This window comes from Eptatretus burgeri, chromosome 15 (genome assembly GCF_056783735.1).
Source record: "Eptatretus burgeri isolate ZD-2024b chromosome 15, Ebu_testis_v1, whole genome shotgun sequence".
In the NCBI taxonomy this organism is placed as follows: domain Eukaryota; kingdom Metazoa; phylum Chordata; class Myxini; order Myxiniformes; family Myxinidae; genus Eptatretus; species Eptatretus burgeri.
Window position 1 is genome coordinate 31699364 of NC_140975.1, and position 17820 is coordinate 31717183.

At 43.7% G+C, this 17820-nt stretch overlaps 1 protein-coding gene across 6 annotated transcripts in view; it reads left to right on the plus strand.

The window, feature by feature from the left end:
• LOC147011848 (NACHT, LRR and PYD domains-containing protein 3-like) overlaps positions 1 to 17820 on the plus strand; it is a 64305-nt gene that overhangs the window by 14066 nt on the left and 32419 nt on the right. For 2 of the 6 annotated variants that reach the window (XM_085857256.1, XM_085857251.1), the window contains exons 2-8: positions 3673 to 3920; positions 4065 to 4425; positions 6496 to 6656; positions 9252 to 9417; positions 9914 to 9946; positions 11417 to 13103; positions 15893 to 15979. In XM_085857256.1, the coding sequence (XP_085713382.1) occupies positions 4110 to 4425; positions 6496 to 6656; positions 9252 to 9417; positions 9914 to 9946; positions 11417 to 13103; positions 15893 to 15979 (2450 nt within the window). In that variant the 5' untranslated portion in view covers positions 3673 to 3920; positions 4065 to 4109. Of the gene's footprint in view, positions 1 to 970; positions 1022 to 2530; positions 2693 to 3672; positions 3921 to 4064; positions 4426 to 6495; positions 6657 to 9251; positions 9418 to 9913; positions 9947 to 11416; positions 13104 to 15892; positions 15980 to 17820 lie in introns of all 6 variants that reach the window. The other 4 variants (XM_085857253.1, XM_085857254.1, XM_085857252.1 and 1 more) reach the window with 4 other exon arrangements.

The window sequence follows — 17820 nt, forward strand, 5'->3', positions numbered from 1 at the left end:
TGCCGAAATCTTTTAATGATCATAACTCTGTAACTATAAACTCAAATTTGATGATCTTGGTGTCTATCCCTAGGTTTTTGGGGGCAAAGAACACATTAAGATCATAAAAAATGATGTTGGCCGATTATGTAACACAAAAATCCAACCTTTGTCCATAGAATAAGTTTCAGAGCGTTCAGTTTTGAGTGTCATCCTCCTCCTCAGTATCGACGTCTTGAGTGTTGTTTTATTTGGATCGTCACAGTTTTCAGTTTGGCAAGGGCCACATGCAGCAGTGCAGGGGAGTCCATAGCATCTGCAGCTGCATCGAGAGGATTTGCACCTCCTCGAACATATGCAATGGATAATTTTCAAGAGTTCGTGAGGCGCAGCATTGTTTTGGGTCATAATTGGAATGAACTGATCATTTTCCTGTTTCCATCCCCATTCAGTTGGGTTCATTTCATTTGCCATCCCCATCCATACCATAATTTGAAAGTACACACGTTGGAATCTTGTTGCAGGTGATGTTGGTGGAAGCCGTTCAGGAGTGACAAATGCTTGAGCAGTTGCCACTTTCTTGGTGAAAATGATATGGCGCAGTGATGATAGCGTATCATTAGACTTGCCACCAAAGAGATCAACCATCAGGTCTTTTCCAAGATCTGATATGTCCTCTTGAGATTTGTTTTGAAGGATGAATGCACTAGCACAGGACTTCATGACAGGATCAGATTTCACTAATTTTCGGAAGGCTGACTTTTTTCCGATGCCAAAAATCCTTGAAGTTGAATCACAGCCTGTGTAGGCATGTACAAAGAGCAACTCATTGCACACATCGTCTCCTGAAGTGTCTTTCAACAGGTTATTGTTATACACTTTGTGTTCTTTTGACTGCATGTTTGCGTCAGAACAGAGGTAGATGATCTCATTGTCTGTTCTAGGTAAGCACAAATTTTCTGAAATGCTTCATACTTATCTTCATCTTTAGGACGACCAGACTTTCTGCGCTTGGCATCGGGGGCATTCTGGAACTCTAAAGGTACAGGCTTAAAGGACCGGAAACTTCCACTACACGAATGATGATAAAGTCTGTCTGCTGCATGTAAATCTCGTAAATAGTATTCAATCTGACCCTTTACAGTAAGTCCCCAATCATCTGAATGCGATTCACAGACCTCCAAAGTTGTCTCCACAAATTTGTCAGTCAGTACCCAGCTAAAGTGTCCCTTGTCCAACTCAATTTTACATCCACAGAATATGCAATCCTTTTCACTGTCAAAACCTCCACTTGATTGTCTTGTGGTTCTCTTTGCTGGCACAGAACCACTACTTTTCTTTGCAACATGGCTTTTAATGTTTTTATCATTTATGTACTGTTGACGACAGCTTTTATGCACTTTCGTACCGGCTTCAACTACAAGATCGTCCTTCCGCTTTACACTGGCTTCATTTATTCCCTTCGCCCCCTTACACTGAATTTCAACCCAGTTATCACTGGAATCCTCGATCTCCTCCTTGCAGATAGGACAAAAAGCTTGACTGGCTGTGCTTGCACTCATTGTTGAATCTGAAAAAGAGAAAGATGAGAATTAGTGTCACATCTATAGTAGTCAAGTCAATATATGGAAAATGCCCCCTCAACCCCCAAAAAACTGGTATAAAAGGTTTGTCAACTGATGGCAGCACTGAAAATATGGAAAGCCACTGCAGCAAAAAATCTTAACTTACGCTATGTGATATAAAAATGGTTACAATGTGTTCATTTTTGACGCCATATTGGATTCTGATGTTACATAGGAGGCCAACATCATTTTTTATGATCTCAATGTGTTCTTTGCCCCCAACAACCTAGGAATAGACACCAAGATCATCAAATTTGAGTTGATAGTTACAGAGTTATGATTATTAAAAGGTTTCGGCAGCCATCTTGGACGCCATCTTGAAAAAAACACTTTTCCGGGAGTCATACTTTCGTAAACTTTTAGTATGTTATAAAGTACACTAAAACCTACCAGAATCGGTTGAGAAACCTTTAGTGGCAATTTTTTGGGGCTTGAGGGGGTATTTTCCATATATTGACCTGACTAAATTTCCAAGCTGTATCACAGAGAGCTGGGAAATAAATTTTTGCATCAATGATGGGAATTAAAAAGTGTGGGATGCGGATGCGGAATCTCAAAGACCGCTTGGCCTTCCAACATGTTCTTGCATCATAATAGTGTACCTGCACTGAAAGTTGAAGGTCAAGGTCTTATGGTGGTCCGAAAATAATATGGCCATCACTGGATCGTGGGTGCCAGGGGAGGCTTTCTCTTGGTGATCACAGATATCTCGTGTATTATTAACACCAAAAACTGTATTCACTTGTCTATCGAAAAATAATATTGCGCTCACCTGTCTTGCTTGTACTATGATGATTATCTCATTCATATGATGTTTTAAATACTATTAATATAATTTCGTTTTGGGCAATCAGGTCAATTGCATACAAGACTGTGCCTTATGTTTTTAATGTGGGCAATATCTAACACACCTTCCTTATTCTCAGAACTTTTACCAACCTTTTGATAGTGCTTACTACTACTACTACTACTACTACTACTACTACTACTACTACTACTACTACTACTTCATGTCGCCCCAATTATTCGCACCTGGTTGTGGGGTTGGTGGAGAACATTGTTGATTTGACCATTTCACGAACCGGCTGGCAAGTTCAATTGAAGGGGTTGAATGGGGGGGGGGGTCCAGGAAATTGTGACTTGTTCAGGGTGCTTGTGATAATTCGCCTACTGAGTCTACAGGAATGTGGGAATCATTTTCACTGTTAAAGTAGTAGATACATACTCTTCTCATCAATATCTTTCAAATCTAAATGTTGTTTTCCTTTCCTTTTATACACAGCACATGGTTAATGGTAGCATCGTTTTGCTGGTGACACGGCTGCAGTTGATGCAGTGCTCCCTGGAGCTTAGAACAATAATTTGTAATTGTTTCAGGGTGGCGGCGATAGCTCACGGATTCTTCAGGAAGGACACCCTTGGATCTTTAACATCCACGAACTAACGTCGCAGACGGGATGCCGAGTTTAACATCCATCCGAAGGACGGCACACATTGATCCCTCGCCCTGCCCGTGACACACCGGGATCACATTTTATAGCTGGGTTGAGTATAGAAATGATTCACAATTAGCATGACAATCTGAAATGCAGACCAAAGATTGTGAAGATTAGCCCCAGTCAGTTCTGCTTGAACAGGCTCACGGCATGGAGATAACCGATCAATTGCCTGGGAGCGTTCTGGAGATCCCTCACATTTAAGATGTTGTGCTCTTGCCTTCATGGAGCCATGACCATGCAATGTTCCACAATGTGTTTTACTGTTTGTCTCGTGGCAGAGGTTTCAGGCGTCATCAATGGGGTTGTCGCATCTATGTTTGTACTGTAAAAGCTGTGCTTGGTATCTACAGTGGAGGCATGAAAGGTAAACATGGTCAGACCTGCGGTCATTTGTCTGCGTCGTTGATGGTTGGGGGTATAGTGCCGAGGATACTGTTTGGGTCCATATTTATTTACTTATTGTGTTTATGGTGATGTTAGTATGGATGTGGGAGGTTGTGGTTAGCTTTGGAGGGTAGTTTAAAAAAAAAGCATAGAAGACCGTGTCACTCTCTTCAAACTTTTCGTAGACTTCAGTGCGAGTCGCACTGCTTCTCAACTTTTCAAGACATTTGATTCTTTGGGTGAATTTGGAGCCAGTTTTTGGTCGTTGAAAACGTCCGTTTTGGTGCTGTTGCTGGTGAAAGCTGTTCCCATTGCTCGGAAGCAATCCTGCTGGATCCCGAGGAGCACCAGTCTAGTGGAAGCTCGAATATTGTTTGACAGTGTCAGATTGATGAGCGAGCCAAATTGAAAACTTTCTTCGACATTCGTACAGGTATCATTCCAATTCCAGATTTATTTGTCTAACTCTTCAGCGCCGCTAATGTACTTTTGCATGTAGTGTGTACTTATCTCTCCGAGTCTAATTGACATATACTTATTTGTTTAATTTGCTCTATGCTGTCATTTTTTGTTTCAGTGCCGCTGGGGAGAAAGGAAGTTTGAGTCTCACATTATTTGAAGCATGTCTGTTGTGAATTTGACAAACGGGGCAGTTGATAAACTCGTACAACACAGAACTGACCTCAGAATTGCTCTGTTGCATGACCCAAAGCCTGTTGTTGATGAAGCAATTTCGAGAAAACTCCTCAACCGCGAAGACTGTGACAGAATCAACAGTGAAAGTACCAATGCGAATGTAATCCGGGAATGCCTGAATACAGTGGAAGGAAAAGGTGAAGACTGTGCGAAAAGCTTTCTCAAAATTCTCCATGACCTTCGAGGCAGGTATCCACCGTTGAGATCCTGGATCGAGGATTATGCAGACACGTCTGTTTTGGGTAAGGACCAGAATTTGGTTATGCAGTATTAACGTGGTTATACATCTGGCTTTGCTTCTCCTGCACTCTCTTATTTCTGCCCTCCCCAAGCCACCTCAGGTCGCATGCATTCCTCTAGAAACCCTCACCTGCTCACCCTCCCAAAGTCAAGGCTGGCTGTCCACCTGCATTAATTCGTCCCCTTATTCCAATTGTGGAATTGTCTCCCTCTGTCCGTTGCCTCATCCTCCTCATTCCAGTCTTGAAAATGTGCTCCCCATCACTACCTCATGTGCTCATCCATGGACATCCATGATCTCTTCTACACACGCTCCCATTGTGTTCCTCTCCTGGCCATTGTTGCCTGCTTTTGTGTTATTCCTCCTTTCCTCATTGTGTATGTCAATTGCCTCATGCCATGTGGTAGTTTGTAAACATGCTACCCTTTTATTGTTTCACTCCTCCATGAGCATGTACCTTTGCATTAAAAATGCACTGTTATTAAAACCATTAAATTTTCACCGACAAATCCTGGTTTTGAGTTCATCTTCTTCATCCATTGCCATGATGTTTATTTATATATTTCTTATAAACACCACAGGGGAAGGGTCGAGCCCAAAAACCAAAAGGAGTCCCCTGGGTGGAAAAGCAAAGAAAGAAGATGAGAAAATATAATGAGGATGGGATACCGCAGATGATTGGGCCACAGTAAAACAAAAGAGTTGGTGAGAAGCTGCAGGGAACTTTGCAGGCAAACATGGAGCATTCCATTTTCAGGTGGCATGAACTGTGCAAACCAGTGGCCTCCCGGAATTCCGTGCTCGGCATGGTTCCAGTCGTTAACTGGTGGAAAAGGGGAACCAAGGTCATGCGCCGGATGATGAGGCAGCCTCACAGGGTGCCAAACCTGGGTTCGGGCCTCTAGCTTTCTGGTGACTATCCTTTGGGAACAACGACTCCAATGGTACCCTCCAGCAGGCACTGCAGAACTAGGAACACACCCCATAAGACAGAAAGAATCCCCAAAACACACCAGCCCCCTCCCCCCCCCCCAAATCCAGCAGCTGGCCCAAGAGCTTGCAACAGAACCAATGTTCCGCTGAAGGCTCCTACGGGATAGGTGGTGGTACCCAGGTGGCTGTGGACAGCCTACCACCTTCTCGTGATATTACGAGAAGTACATTTTGCATTGAGTAAACAGGACAAAAGCTCCTGATGAAACACAAGAGGGAAGAGAGATATTGGCTCTTGTGATGATGGATCCCAATACCTTGTTGAAGTTTTCAATTTTTTCGAAACCTGCTTATTGGAGATTTGATCAAACTTGGCACCTTACGAACAGATCAGGATGATTTTTGCCATTTTTCATGAAGACCTAATGTGGCCACAACAAAACACTTCCTACGGAGCTGTGGACAGAGATGCACCATGGACACATTCATTCGTCAGATCAAGAATTGATGATCTGTGGGGGGACTATGCCATATGTACCTATTATGGTGGTAGTGCGAATGTCATCCAGAAACATTTCTGACAATCTCAGGTCACAGTTCGATTTTGTTTTTCAATACGTGGTAATATGTGAGCACAAGCATGGTGAAGACACAATGGCCAGCTTTTTGAAACGGCATCGGTGCATTAAAAAAAATCCATAAGCGAATACAAGCTACAGGATAGCCATTTTGATTCCATCACCGAAGGACGGCTCGCTTGTCGATTCAACGCCCCCACCTGTTAAGCACCTGGATGAGTCTCTAGTCATTCTGATAGTGATCAAACCAAGATTAGATCGATCAAAAGTGAACACGCTACCTCTGAACTATTCCAGTTAATATCAGAATGAGCTTGAGACACTTTAAAAAAAAAAAAGATTATGAATTCCAACCCTGGATTTAAACCACAACCTTTGGCATTCGTCAGCACCACTACAATGCTCGATTCCTTTGTCCCCACTCGTCCCACCTTTTCCACTGTCAAAGTGCTTTAAGCACTTCACCATGAAATAATTGTACACATTTTAATATAGTGAAACAAATGATGATTGTAATAAGAAAATGTTAATGTTTTCCTGCTTTGTCATTTCATCCACAGAAGCACAAATAAACCTTCAAGACTTCTCAAATGTACAACTTCTCTTCCTTCTGAGAATGGAAAAATCATCGCTGGCAAAGAGATTGTGGAAAGACTTTCCCAGACTTTGTGAAGAAGCCAGAAAAGCAAGCCTCCTGCCCCAATGCTTCGCTGCCACCGAGGTAAAAAGTAGGGAATGTAGAGGAAGCGAGTTTGAAAGGGAACGTGTTGCCATTCACATGTCGGTGGAGAAATGGATTCCCCTCCATTGCGTTCTGGCAAAAACGCAAATGACGGGGTAAAATAATTTCAACCAATGTGGGGCAACCACACTGCAGTCGTCCAGGTGTACTGGGGAGATGTCACCTCCATAATTATATTGCTATGAAAGGTGAACGGTGATGAAAAATATCCCTGCACCTTTGTCTCCCCAAACAGATTTTTCTTAGTTTTCTCGTGTGCATGCAACACACTGTTGCGAGTAGCATCACCGGCTGAGGGTGCAGCTGTGCCGCTGATGCAGTACCCTCTGCTGGTGAGTGCAGGAATTTTGAATTTATTCAGGGTGCTGGTGATAGCTCGCCGACTCTTCACGAAGGACATCATGGGATCTTTAACGTCCACCAACAAATTTCGGCAGACGGGATGCACGTTTACCATATGTACATCCGAGGGATGGCACACACATTGATGCCACGCCCTGCCTGTAACATACCAGGATGACAGTTTGGAGCTTGGTCGATATTCAAACTCAGGCGAGATGGCTCGGAGGTGAATGTGCTTACTTCTCGGCCATCCTGCCAGCCACTCAAACAGACCTAAGTACAGATTAACGAAGAGTAAAGATTATGGGAAACCATCTTATCCAAAAAAGCAAAGCATGGAATGTAATACGAGTACGGCACAATAAGACAGCCCAGGCAATATGCAAAGTATTGAACGATTCATTGGTTTGGTTGAGTAGTTCAGTGTTGGATGTAATAATTCAGTAAGATTATCCTGGGATGGTAAAGCAGATCTTCATATATATCGTGGGCAAACAATGGGGAGGTAGTTATCAAAATGTAGAGTTTGGCATCTGCTGAGAGTAGGTACACTTGTGAAGTGTACCATCTCCTTATTGCCAACATTAACTCAACGCGGTTTGTGAGGCCATGTGTAAATGCTTGAGTTGGCAAACTTTACTTCGTTAAAGAAACTTCATTGTCAAATACCATTCACCCAGACAGCGTTTTGTAGCAAGGAATACGATGGGTGCTTTGCTATTGGTTTGTCAACAATATTACAAGGTTCAGAATTCAGCCAGGGTGCGGAACACAATCGCTGCCCTTCACCTTTCAAAAAGTGGCTTGAAGTCTTTTACCTTCACCAGAAAAGCATCAGCAGATGGAACAACTGGCTTCATATTCTCTCAGAAAAGACCAGACTGACTGTGTAGTGTAGTCAGATCCTATCCCAACAGGAATTGAACTCGTACCTGACGGCTAGCTACCTTCCGAGCTTCTCTGTTCGGATCAAAGAGCCTTAGAAGAGGGAGGGGTGAGGTTGTAAAGGGTTTGAAACTGGCCAACCATCTTTATCTAAAAATTCCAATGACAGTACTGATTTAGACATTACAAGTTTACTCAGAGTTTACTTAGCTTTCTTTAAGAGAGGTTGTGCAGTGTTTGAGGCCCAAATCCCTCCAAGAAAAAGTGTTCCTTCCCACCCCTCCCCACATATTGGAGTACACAATTGCAAAGTTCATCGCAGCCTTATCTTGTCTTGGTGAAAGGGGTTGTCTGGGACATATGCCCCATTAAGCTCTCCATTGGTATTCATCGATGCGATGCGCTCTGAAAGTACCAAAGAAATATGCACAGAAGGTGGTGTATCCGCTCCAAGAGAAAACCGTCAGAATGTGGCATCTTACCGAAGAGAGTTGCCAGTAATCGGGGTGAAAAAATGTTCCTTAGTTGTTGAGGCCGAGTCGAACCGGTGTTCAGAGGGGTCACCGGAACCTTTACTCCCTCCTTAAAGCTGAAAACGTGATTTGAAGTGTTTAATGTGAAGGTAAGCCACACTGATTCGGTAAGAACGGTCGATATTATCGGCAACTGAGTTTTTTTTTTTTTTTCTGGCAAGATATTTTGTGAATTTTTTTTCATTCCAAGTTTTAAAGCCATCTGTCTTCAAACTGTTTGGCGCTGCCATTGATGTATGGATGGTGGGCTTGGGGCATATCGCAACAATATCAGATCGATGAATTATCACTTCCAGTAGAAGGGGAGAACACTCGAATGTTGCGGAGATGTATGTAAACAAGTGCTGTAAAGCCAAGTCCAAGACACCAATGTGGAAAACATCATGATGGGTGGGTTGTCAAACTTTTAGATCATTGTCTAAGCTTACTTTAAAATACTTTTACCCTGTCTGGCCACTTCATGAGGATCTGCATGCACCATTGGATGCTGCATTCCTCGACTATAAACACAACTGGATTTCTTTGTAAAGGCAGATACACAAGTAAAGATGCAAATCCGTTGGATCACGTCATGTGACGTGTGAACTCGAAGGTAGTTCAAGCTGCGCTGCGTGAACAACACTGATACCAAACAATTAAATTGTTTTTCTAAAATTCCATCAACTCGGATACATGATGTGTTTGGCTGTTTGCCATAAGGTACAGGTATCTCCAATTTCCTTTCCTCTCCCCTTGATCTCTTCTTTTTTTTTTTTTTCTTTTTATGTGAGTAACTTGCTCAAAGTCACAATAAAGATGATGCTTGTCTGTGTAGGTTTTTAACAATTTCACAAAGATGAAGAATTCCAATAGCTGTGTCGATTGCCTGCTGAACGTCATCTTGGAGGGTGGAGTGGAGAATGTCTCCTCTTTTTGGTGGATGTTGAAAAACGATGAAAGCACGCGAGACGTTGTCAGACAAACAATTGACAAACTACAAGGTGTGTATTGCTTTTTATTTATGAATGTGTCGTGTCAAAACACCTGATACTTCCACCGTTCAGTCTGTCGGCATTTGCTGGTGGACCTTAAGTATCCCTTGGTAATTTAAAGTCATTTAGTGTTGGTAGCCTGGCCAGCCTCGTTCTGAGGGGGAACTGCATCAGCTCAGAAATTAAAATGAAACAAACCAGCAGTCAGGTCTTGCATGCATGTGAATGAATAATCATTCTAGGTGCATTGTCTCTCTGTCTCTCTGTCTCTGTCCCTCTCACTTGAGCCCCAAAGACAAGCAAGCCTCTTTTCAACACAGTTAGACATACCCACAGTCTCTCTCAAACCTGAAAGCCCCTGCCAATGCCAGGGGGTGAGGTGTGCATGTGTTGCATGCTACTTCATACATTGCATTAACACCTGTCAACATTCCTTGTAATACATTGCATCTAAAGGCCAATGTATTGTTTTGTTTCTTTCTTCTTCTGCTTCTTCTTTTTCCAGATAGCAAGATGGAGAAAATGCTGCAAGCATATGGTACGTCGAAGCACCAAGCGAGAATTTAAATTCACCGAAGCATTCACAACATTTAGTCTCGTCTATTAGGTTTGACAGGTTGGTTCAGAGGGAGCGCACCTACGTTTGAGTTCTGTCAGATTGGTGCTTCGCGGTTAGGGTGTTGCATTGCAAAATGCACCTCCTCCTCGGATGGACATTAAGCCAGGGACACATCTGTCTCGGTGAATGGTATTTGAGAAGGAAGATTATTGATTGGTGGATGTTGAAGATCCATTGGTGTCTTTTGTGAAGAATAGGCGAGTTATCGTCGGAACCTTGAACAAATTACAAATTCCAGTCCAAATCGATTCCAATCGACTGTCAGGCCTGGCCGAGTAACATGGGACATTGCATCAGCAGCACAGCTGCGTCCCCAAACAATGATGCAGCCAAGCAGCCATAGGCTGCATATAAATAAATAAAATAATAAAAAGATGTGTTAAATGAGGTAGAGTTGACGTCGGAGAGGTTACCACTCTATCTGGATATTATCAAGTTCAGCACTGAAGTTTATTTTATTTCTCTTTGTTGAGATCTATTGGTGGTCAGGTCAACCGCATCACAGAAGACCTAAGTAGCTATACCCTGACGAGTTGTAGAAGATCAGTGTCGACATTATTTGGCGAACTGGTAGTTGACCACCATTGAGGAATAAGGGAGAGTTGCGAGTGGTTGTTTGTTGGTTTATGTTGGCAAAGAGTGAGGTTTATATGCAATCACAATCACAACGGTGATAATACAGATACGGTGGATGGTTATGAAAACCCAGAGACATTGAAAACGGTTGCAAGGTTGAATAGAATGGGCTGTAAAGTACAAAGTTACTAACTATAACACCATGACTAATGTGAGAGTTCATTTTGTAAAAGTGTTTGAGGTTGTGGCCAAGAAGGAACATCCTGTTTGAAGATTATTTCACTCACCTGTAAAGTGGTAGAAACCTGTCAAGAAAGATTTCAATCCTCCACAGTTTGAGGTTCACACCAGTGGAGGGTGAGTATGACTGGTCATTGGAAGGATGATGAAAGGTGAAAGAAGAGTAAGGCAGAGGTGTGGGAGTGAGAGAGTCGGCCCTTGGGGAGGGATGGGGGGTTGAGAGAACAGATGAGGAGATTGATGGGAGATGAAGCAAAGAATTGAGGGGCACTTGGCAAGGAGGAGCAGATGGAGATGAGCGATGAAGTGCAAGGAGGGGCTGGAGACTGTGACATTGGTTATGTGGAAACGGATGAGAGCAGACAGATGGGGAAGAAGTGTGGCTTGGGGGAAGGAGCGCAAGATAAAAGGGTGGGTTTCGTGAAACGGAGAGGAAAATGTGAATAAGTTCCTGCATTAATTGATTGATACAACTTGAGACGATCACATTTCTATATGGGGGTAATTGAAGTCAATGTTTTTTATGTTATTTAAAACTCTTTGTGAAATCGTTCCCCTCTTATTCCTCAACAGGCGATGCCCAAGATGCTTTGAAGAAAGAACTGAGGAAAAACTTCGGTACAATAAAGGATTACAACGCGCCACCATGTGGGAGGACTAAATTTGAACATCGTTTTGTGGAGCCTGTAATTGTGAAATGGAAACCAGGAATTGACGATGTACCTGAAGAGCATGAGATGATCAAGCTGTGCAGAGAGCATCGGCTCAAGAATATCGCCGACGATCGACTCACAAGAGATGCCATATTTGAGCGGCAAGACCTTTTGGTGGACTGTGAAAACGACGTGGTGGTATGCGGTGCGCCGGGAGTTGGGAAAACCATCTTCAGCCAAAAACTAGTTTACGACTGGGCCTCTGGTGATTGCACACTCAACAAACGGTTTGATTTTGTGCTGCTTTTGAAGTGTCGGAACTTGAACCACATTTGCTCACTGACCACTCTGAGGGATATTGTACTGAATGAGTTCCCCTGCTTGGAGGAGGTGGTTGATGACCTGTTGAAGAATGGCTTCCGGCTGCTCATGATTCTTGATGCTCTGGACGAGATGAAACACCCTCTGGATTTCGACAATGTTTGCAGATCCCCACGGCAACCGCACGACCTCGGGGGCATCGTGGCGGGACTTTTAAACGACACTCTTTTAAAAGGCGGAACTGTCCTGGTGACGACAAGAATCGTGGGCCTGGAGTGGATGAATCATGTTGATCACCATCTTCATGCTGTCGAGATTGTGGGGTTCTCTGAAAAGGAGACTCGGCAATTCTTTGAGAAATTCTACAACAACGAAGAGATAGCGAAGCAGGTTTTTCATCACCTTTCGGCAAATGACGTTTTGTCGTCTCTTTGTTTTAACCCCACCTTCTGCTGGATCACTGCAACCTGTCTTGGCAAGTACTTCACGCATAACGATGGCAAGATGTCTGACGTTGCACCCAAAACGATGACCGAGCTGTTCTCTCAGTACATCTTGCTTCACTTGGAGCACCACGGAGGCAAAACTGTCAGCAGCTCCCCAGACACACTGCTTGGTCTCTGCCAGTTGGCATTTCATGGCGTGAAAGAGAAAAAGATCTTGTTCACCGCCGAAGACCTCAGCGAACACGGCGTCACGGAGACTTGTCAAACATTTTTCTCCGAGGTTTTCCTGAGAAGCGAAGTCCAATGCATTTGTCATTACGAATTCTTCCACCAGACCGTGCAGGAGTATTTTGCAGCACTATATTTTTTCCTTCCTCAGCCGAACAACGTTCAGGGATTCATGGAGAATCGCTTGAATAGTGTGTTTGAAAAACCTGGAGACAAAGACGACAACCGGTATCATATTTTTCAGAGGTTCCTGTCAGGCCTGCTGGCAGAGAAACCGCGGCATAGCCTGAAGAGGTGTTCCATATCACTGACGAACACACCAAAGGTTAAAGTCCATTCCTGGCTCAAACAACACAAACTCAAAGACCTCAATTGTTTCCACTGTGTGTATGAGCTTCAAGATACAAACTTTATGAATTCTTTGATGGAGGATGTGGACTTGGGAGAACTAACAGAACGCATGACCTCACCTATGGATTGCACCGTGCTGGTATATGCTCTTCAGACGTCCAACAAACAGATGAACTCTTGGCAAGTAAACCTTGGTTTGAACGATCCGTCACAAAGGATGAGGATTCTGGCACCAGCTTTCCCTCTGTTTGAGAAGCTTCAGTGAGTCATATCCTTAACTATTGGATTGTCCTGTTGGTGCTCCAAAACGGAACCACTAGCTCATGATACAGGGAACCCAGGTTCAAATAGAAATTATCTTCTTTGTTTCGCTTTTACATTTCGATAATATAACCTAGTGATGATATGGTCTGCACTGGGCTGCGCAGATGTTCGAGCGTTGTAACCATGGATCGGCGATTGAAAACCAAACGGTAAAATTGTATTAAACAAATTAGTCAGTAGAATGGTACTCAGTAGTGCGCATACTTCTACCAGGCTGAACAGTTGACGTTTTGTATAACACCGATAGGCCAGATCTGCATCCGAACCTGAACCAAACTCTAATCGGCTTGTTCTTGTCACTGAACCAACTCGTCCACCAAGTTTTTTTTTTTTTTCCTAACTTGTCCATAACTTTTTGAGATATTGTGCTATATATCGTTTTTAGCCCTATCCCTCAATGGTGAAGAATTTCATTTAAAAAATTCCAATCCAGATCTTCACCAACATCTAATCAATTTGTCCTTGTCACACGCCCAAACCTGTCCACCGAGATTCGTCTGAATCCATCCATAACTTTTTGAAATATCGTGCACAAAGACAGACAAACAAACAGACAGACAAACTGGGGTGCAAGCATATCCTCCGTCCACCTTCGGTCGTGGAGGTTGACTTGTCATACATGGTGGCGCTGGCAGAATGGCCAAGAGGAACCACACTCACCTCTGAGCTGTCTCGCCTGGGTTTGCATCTCGACTCAACTAACCTGCCATCTCAGTGTTTTGCAGACAGGTTATTCATCAATGTGTGTGCCGTCCCTCGGATAGATGTTAAACTGGGCATCCCATCTGCCGCCATCAGTTGCTGGACGTTAACGATTCCATGATGTCTTTTGCGAAGAGGAGCTAGCTATTGCCGGCACCATGAACAAATTCCAAATTCCCTTCCTTAACTACTGCTGGGAAGCCAATGGCAAACCACCCAGTATAACCCTTGCCAATAAACTGTTTCCACGACACCAATGCTCTGTAACAGAGTATGGTAGATCAGGATCATCAGAAGAGAATACATGATGGACCTGAGTCGGTGTAGACTGGAGAGCAGTCCTAATGTTGGAAACGCTGTGCGTGGAATGTATCTCAAGCATCATGGTCCCTGCGGTACCTCTTCTACAGTGTGCTGGATGAAATTCGATGAGTGTCACGGTCAACATGAAATTGCAAATTCTCTCTGTTGTCGTGAATTGAACATGATGGCAAGGGTCTGATGTGCCAGTCAATGCAAATCAAAGAAAACCAGCATTTGAATTCTCAAAAGCATTGATCAGCTATCCTTCATAAAGAATCGATGATTTGGCATCCAATCTGAGGTTTCTACCCGAAAGATGGCCCTTCAAACCATAGAAAACTCAGAATACGATGTGTCATGGTGTGCTGTTTACTGTTACTTCGGCATTGTTCTCATCAAAATAATTACATAATGAAAATGGGGTGGCGATGGAGACGGGGGGGGGGGGGGCGTGCTGCTTAGCACAGGTATGCTATGCAATATCATTGAGTCACCAGTTTCCCTTCCATTAGGATGGATGCTTCGAAGCTGAAGGTTCTTGGAAAATACAGTGGAGGGGAATAAGAATACAAAAGCTCTGATTAATAGGATGTGCAGGCCTCACTGCCAAATCACATGCCCTGTCCATCTACCTGGGGGAGGTATTTTCACACTTTTCCACATTGTTTCCAAGAGGAACCTGATGAAGGCAACACTGTTGCTGAAACATTGAGCCTTGAGTCTTTGACCTTGTGACACATTTCCCTTTGGTTTTGATTTTACCTTTTAAATTCCTTACTTTTTTTTCTTCTTTTTTTTTAATACCTTGAGCTAAGGGATCGTAAATGAGATTCCAAGTACATCACATCCATGAGGAGAGAACCAGAACCATTAGGACCATACTCTGTACAGAGCGTTGGTGCTGCCTCAGCAGTCTCCTTGGCTATTGGGCACAATCCTGGACGGGTCGCCACTCCGACACACTATACCAACAAGCTGGCACTCATTTTGCGGACCTCGGAAGGATGACAGGCTGAGTCAACCCCCTGGTGCTAATTCAGTGGCCAACAGGGCTTGAACTCAGGATCTTAGGATCCCAAGCCCACCATCCTAACCATTAAGCCAACGCCAGGATATCCAGGAGGAGGACATTAGGAGACGTCAGGTTTTTTTTATTCAACCTCTGCCACCGAAGGTGAAGGAGGTTATGTTTTCACCCCTTCCTGTCTGTCTGTTTTGTTTGTTTGTTTGTGTACAGGACATCTCAAAAAGTTGTGGACGGATCCGGATGACATATTGTGGACAGGTTTCGGTGTGTGACAAGAATGAACTGATTAGATTTTTGTGAAGATCTGGATCCGGATCAGGCTACTATAATTTTTTAAGTGATTCATCACTATTTGGAGATAAGGCTAAAAACTATATAATACTGTATAGCATGATATTTCAAAAATGTATTGGGCCCCATATGGTCTCGTGGATCAGGCATTACGTGGCGGAGCTATGCGCTCTACCGAGTGCTCTATTCGTTTTACATGAAATAGATGGACATTGGTAGACAATGGACAAACCAACACAGTGTATGGGAATTTGAAACTGGAATCCCAACATCATGAGAATACACTCAGTTGGGAACGTCAAACAGACAGATATTACCAGCTATAAGTTCATCAGTGTTGTACAGTTGATGTTGACATTTGCTTCCAATCACAGGTGCCCACTTTGAGTTGTCTTCCCTGCAGGTTTCGAAGGCAGATCGTTGGTGATGATGGAATGAAGATTATGGTTGATGCTTTGGCGAACAAACCAAACCATCTAAGAGAAATGACGTGAGTGCAAATACATGATGCAGGGGTGAGGAGGGGTGTTGAGGTTTAGGGGGAAGGAGGGGGCAGTGATCGAACAAAAATATTCCACATGCAAAAAGAGGCCCTCAATTTATTGTGTGAGCACTAGAAGTGAAGGGGGTGGTTAAATCTAACAAAAATAAGGCAATTTCTGTGGATCTGTATGTCTGTTCATAATAGAATCGAAAATGGCTTGGCTGACCTCCACGAGATTTTGCATTCGTGTTGAGGGTACCCAGGGTCATATAATGGCCATTAAATAAATCTCCCTTCCTCTCCTTACCCTTACCCCCCCTCCCTCCACCACCCCTGAGAGTGTGGGGAGATGACTTACGATTTTCACCTGTACACATGGAATCGTGCAAGTTGTTGAACCACTGACTCCTGCCAGAGGAGTGGATAATATGTGTGGGGAAACCATTCCAATTCTGAAAACAAATCCTCTCTCTCCGTTTTGACAAGCGGTGACAATAAGGAAATTGGGAAATCAAGGAGGTTAGGGTAGGGAAGGGGAAGAACAATGGCATTTATGGAATGATGGATGAAACATTCATCAAGGTATGCTAACCTCAGTGGGAAGCAAGGTGAAGCTGACATTTCAGGCATTAACCCTTCTTCAGGGCAGTGTTGACTATTTTTGTTGATATTCATATCATATATGTATGTATGTATGTATAGATCCAAGCCTTGGGACCATACTCTGTGCAAAGCGTTGGTGCTGCCTCAGCAGTCTCCTTGGCTATTGGGCACAATCCTGGACGGGTCGCCACTCCGACACAGTATAACAGCAAGCTCGCACTCATTTTGCTGACCTCAGAAAGATGACAGGCAGAGTCAACCCCACCTGGTATTAATTCAACAGCCAAGGGGGATTTGAACTGGATCAAGCAGGATCCTGGGATCCCAAGACCACCACCCTAACCATTGAGTTAACAACAGGCATATTTATAGATACTGTTGTTGAAATGATTCCTTGGGATTAATAAATGCTTAACATGGTGTAGTTATTTCCTTAATGAGTGTTGAGAATAAGCGGAGAATAATTACATGTGATATTACATGTGCGTTGCTATTATTTTTAGATCGACGACGTCCACCTCCCTCATTGTCTGTGTCTAAAAACCGCCATCCCTTCCGACATTTTATTTGATGTGTAAACCTTTGGAATATCCGTCTTAAATGTTTCTTTCTAGCACCTGCCAAGCCACTGAGTACGAGTTTAGGTGGTAAAACAGTGACCAGGGCCACTTGGCAGAAGAGGGGGAGGGACTGCCCGGGTTAGAGTCCCCATGTACTCGGAGTAGTGACATGGCGTGTCCTGGAAATTTCTGGTCACGTGGATCATGAGCACCATTTTGATATGAGCACCATCGATAGCTCATTGAATGAGCACATGAGAACTCATCATTCTTTTTAAAATTTCTTTTTAATGTTCCAGAAAACAACATCTTTCTCATCTCAAGTCTGAACTCTCAAACCTCTCTCCCTCCTCAAAATCCTGGTGGCGTTTAATCAAATCTGTTTCTGGTGTATGTTCCCCCTCCATCCCCTCCCTTACCTCAAATGGCCGCACTGCTGATTCCACACATGATAAAGCTGAATGTCTAAACTCGGTGTTTGCAGCTAAATCTTGTGTCCCAAACCCATCACTATCTCTACCCACTTTACCCAGTCGCACCCAACTGTCCCTGGACTCTGTATCCTTTTCTCCTGACAAGGTGGAGAGCTTGCTTTCAAACCTCGAGTCAGCTTCTGCAACCGGTCCAGACGGCATCAGCCCACGTGTCCTCAAAGCCTGCTCTTCTGCTCTTGCTCACCCTCTC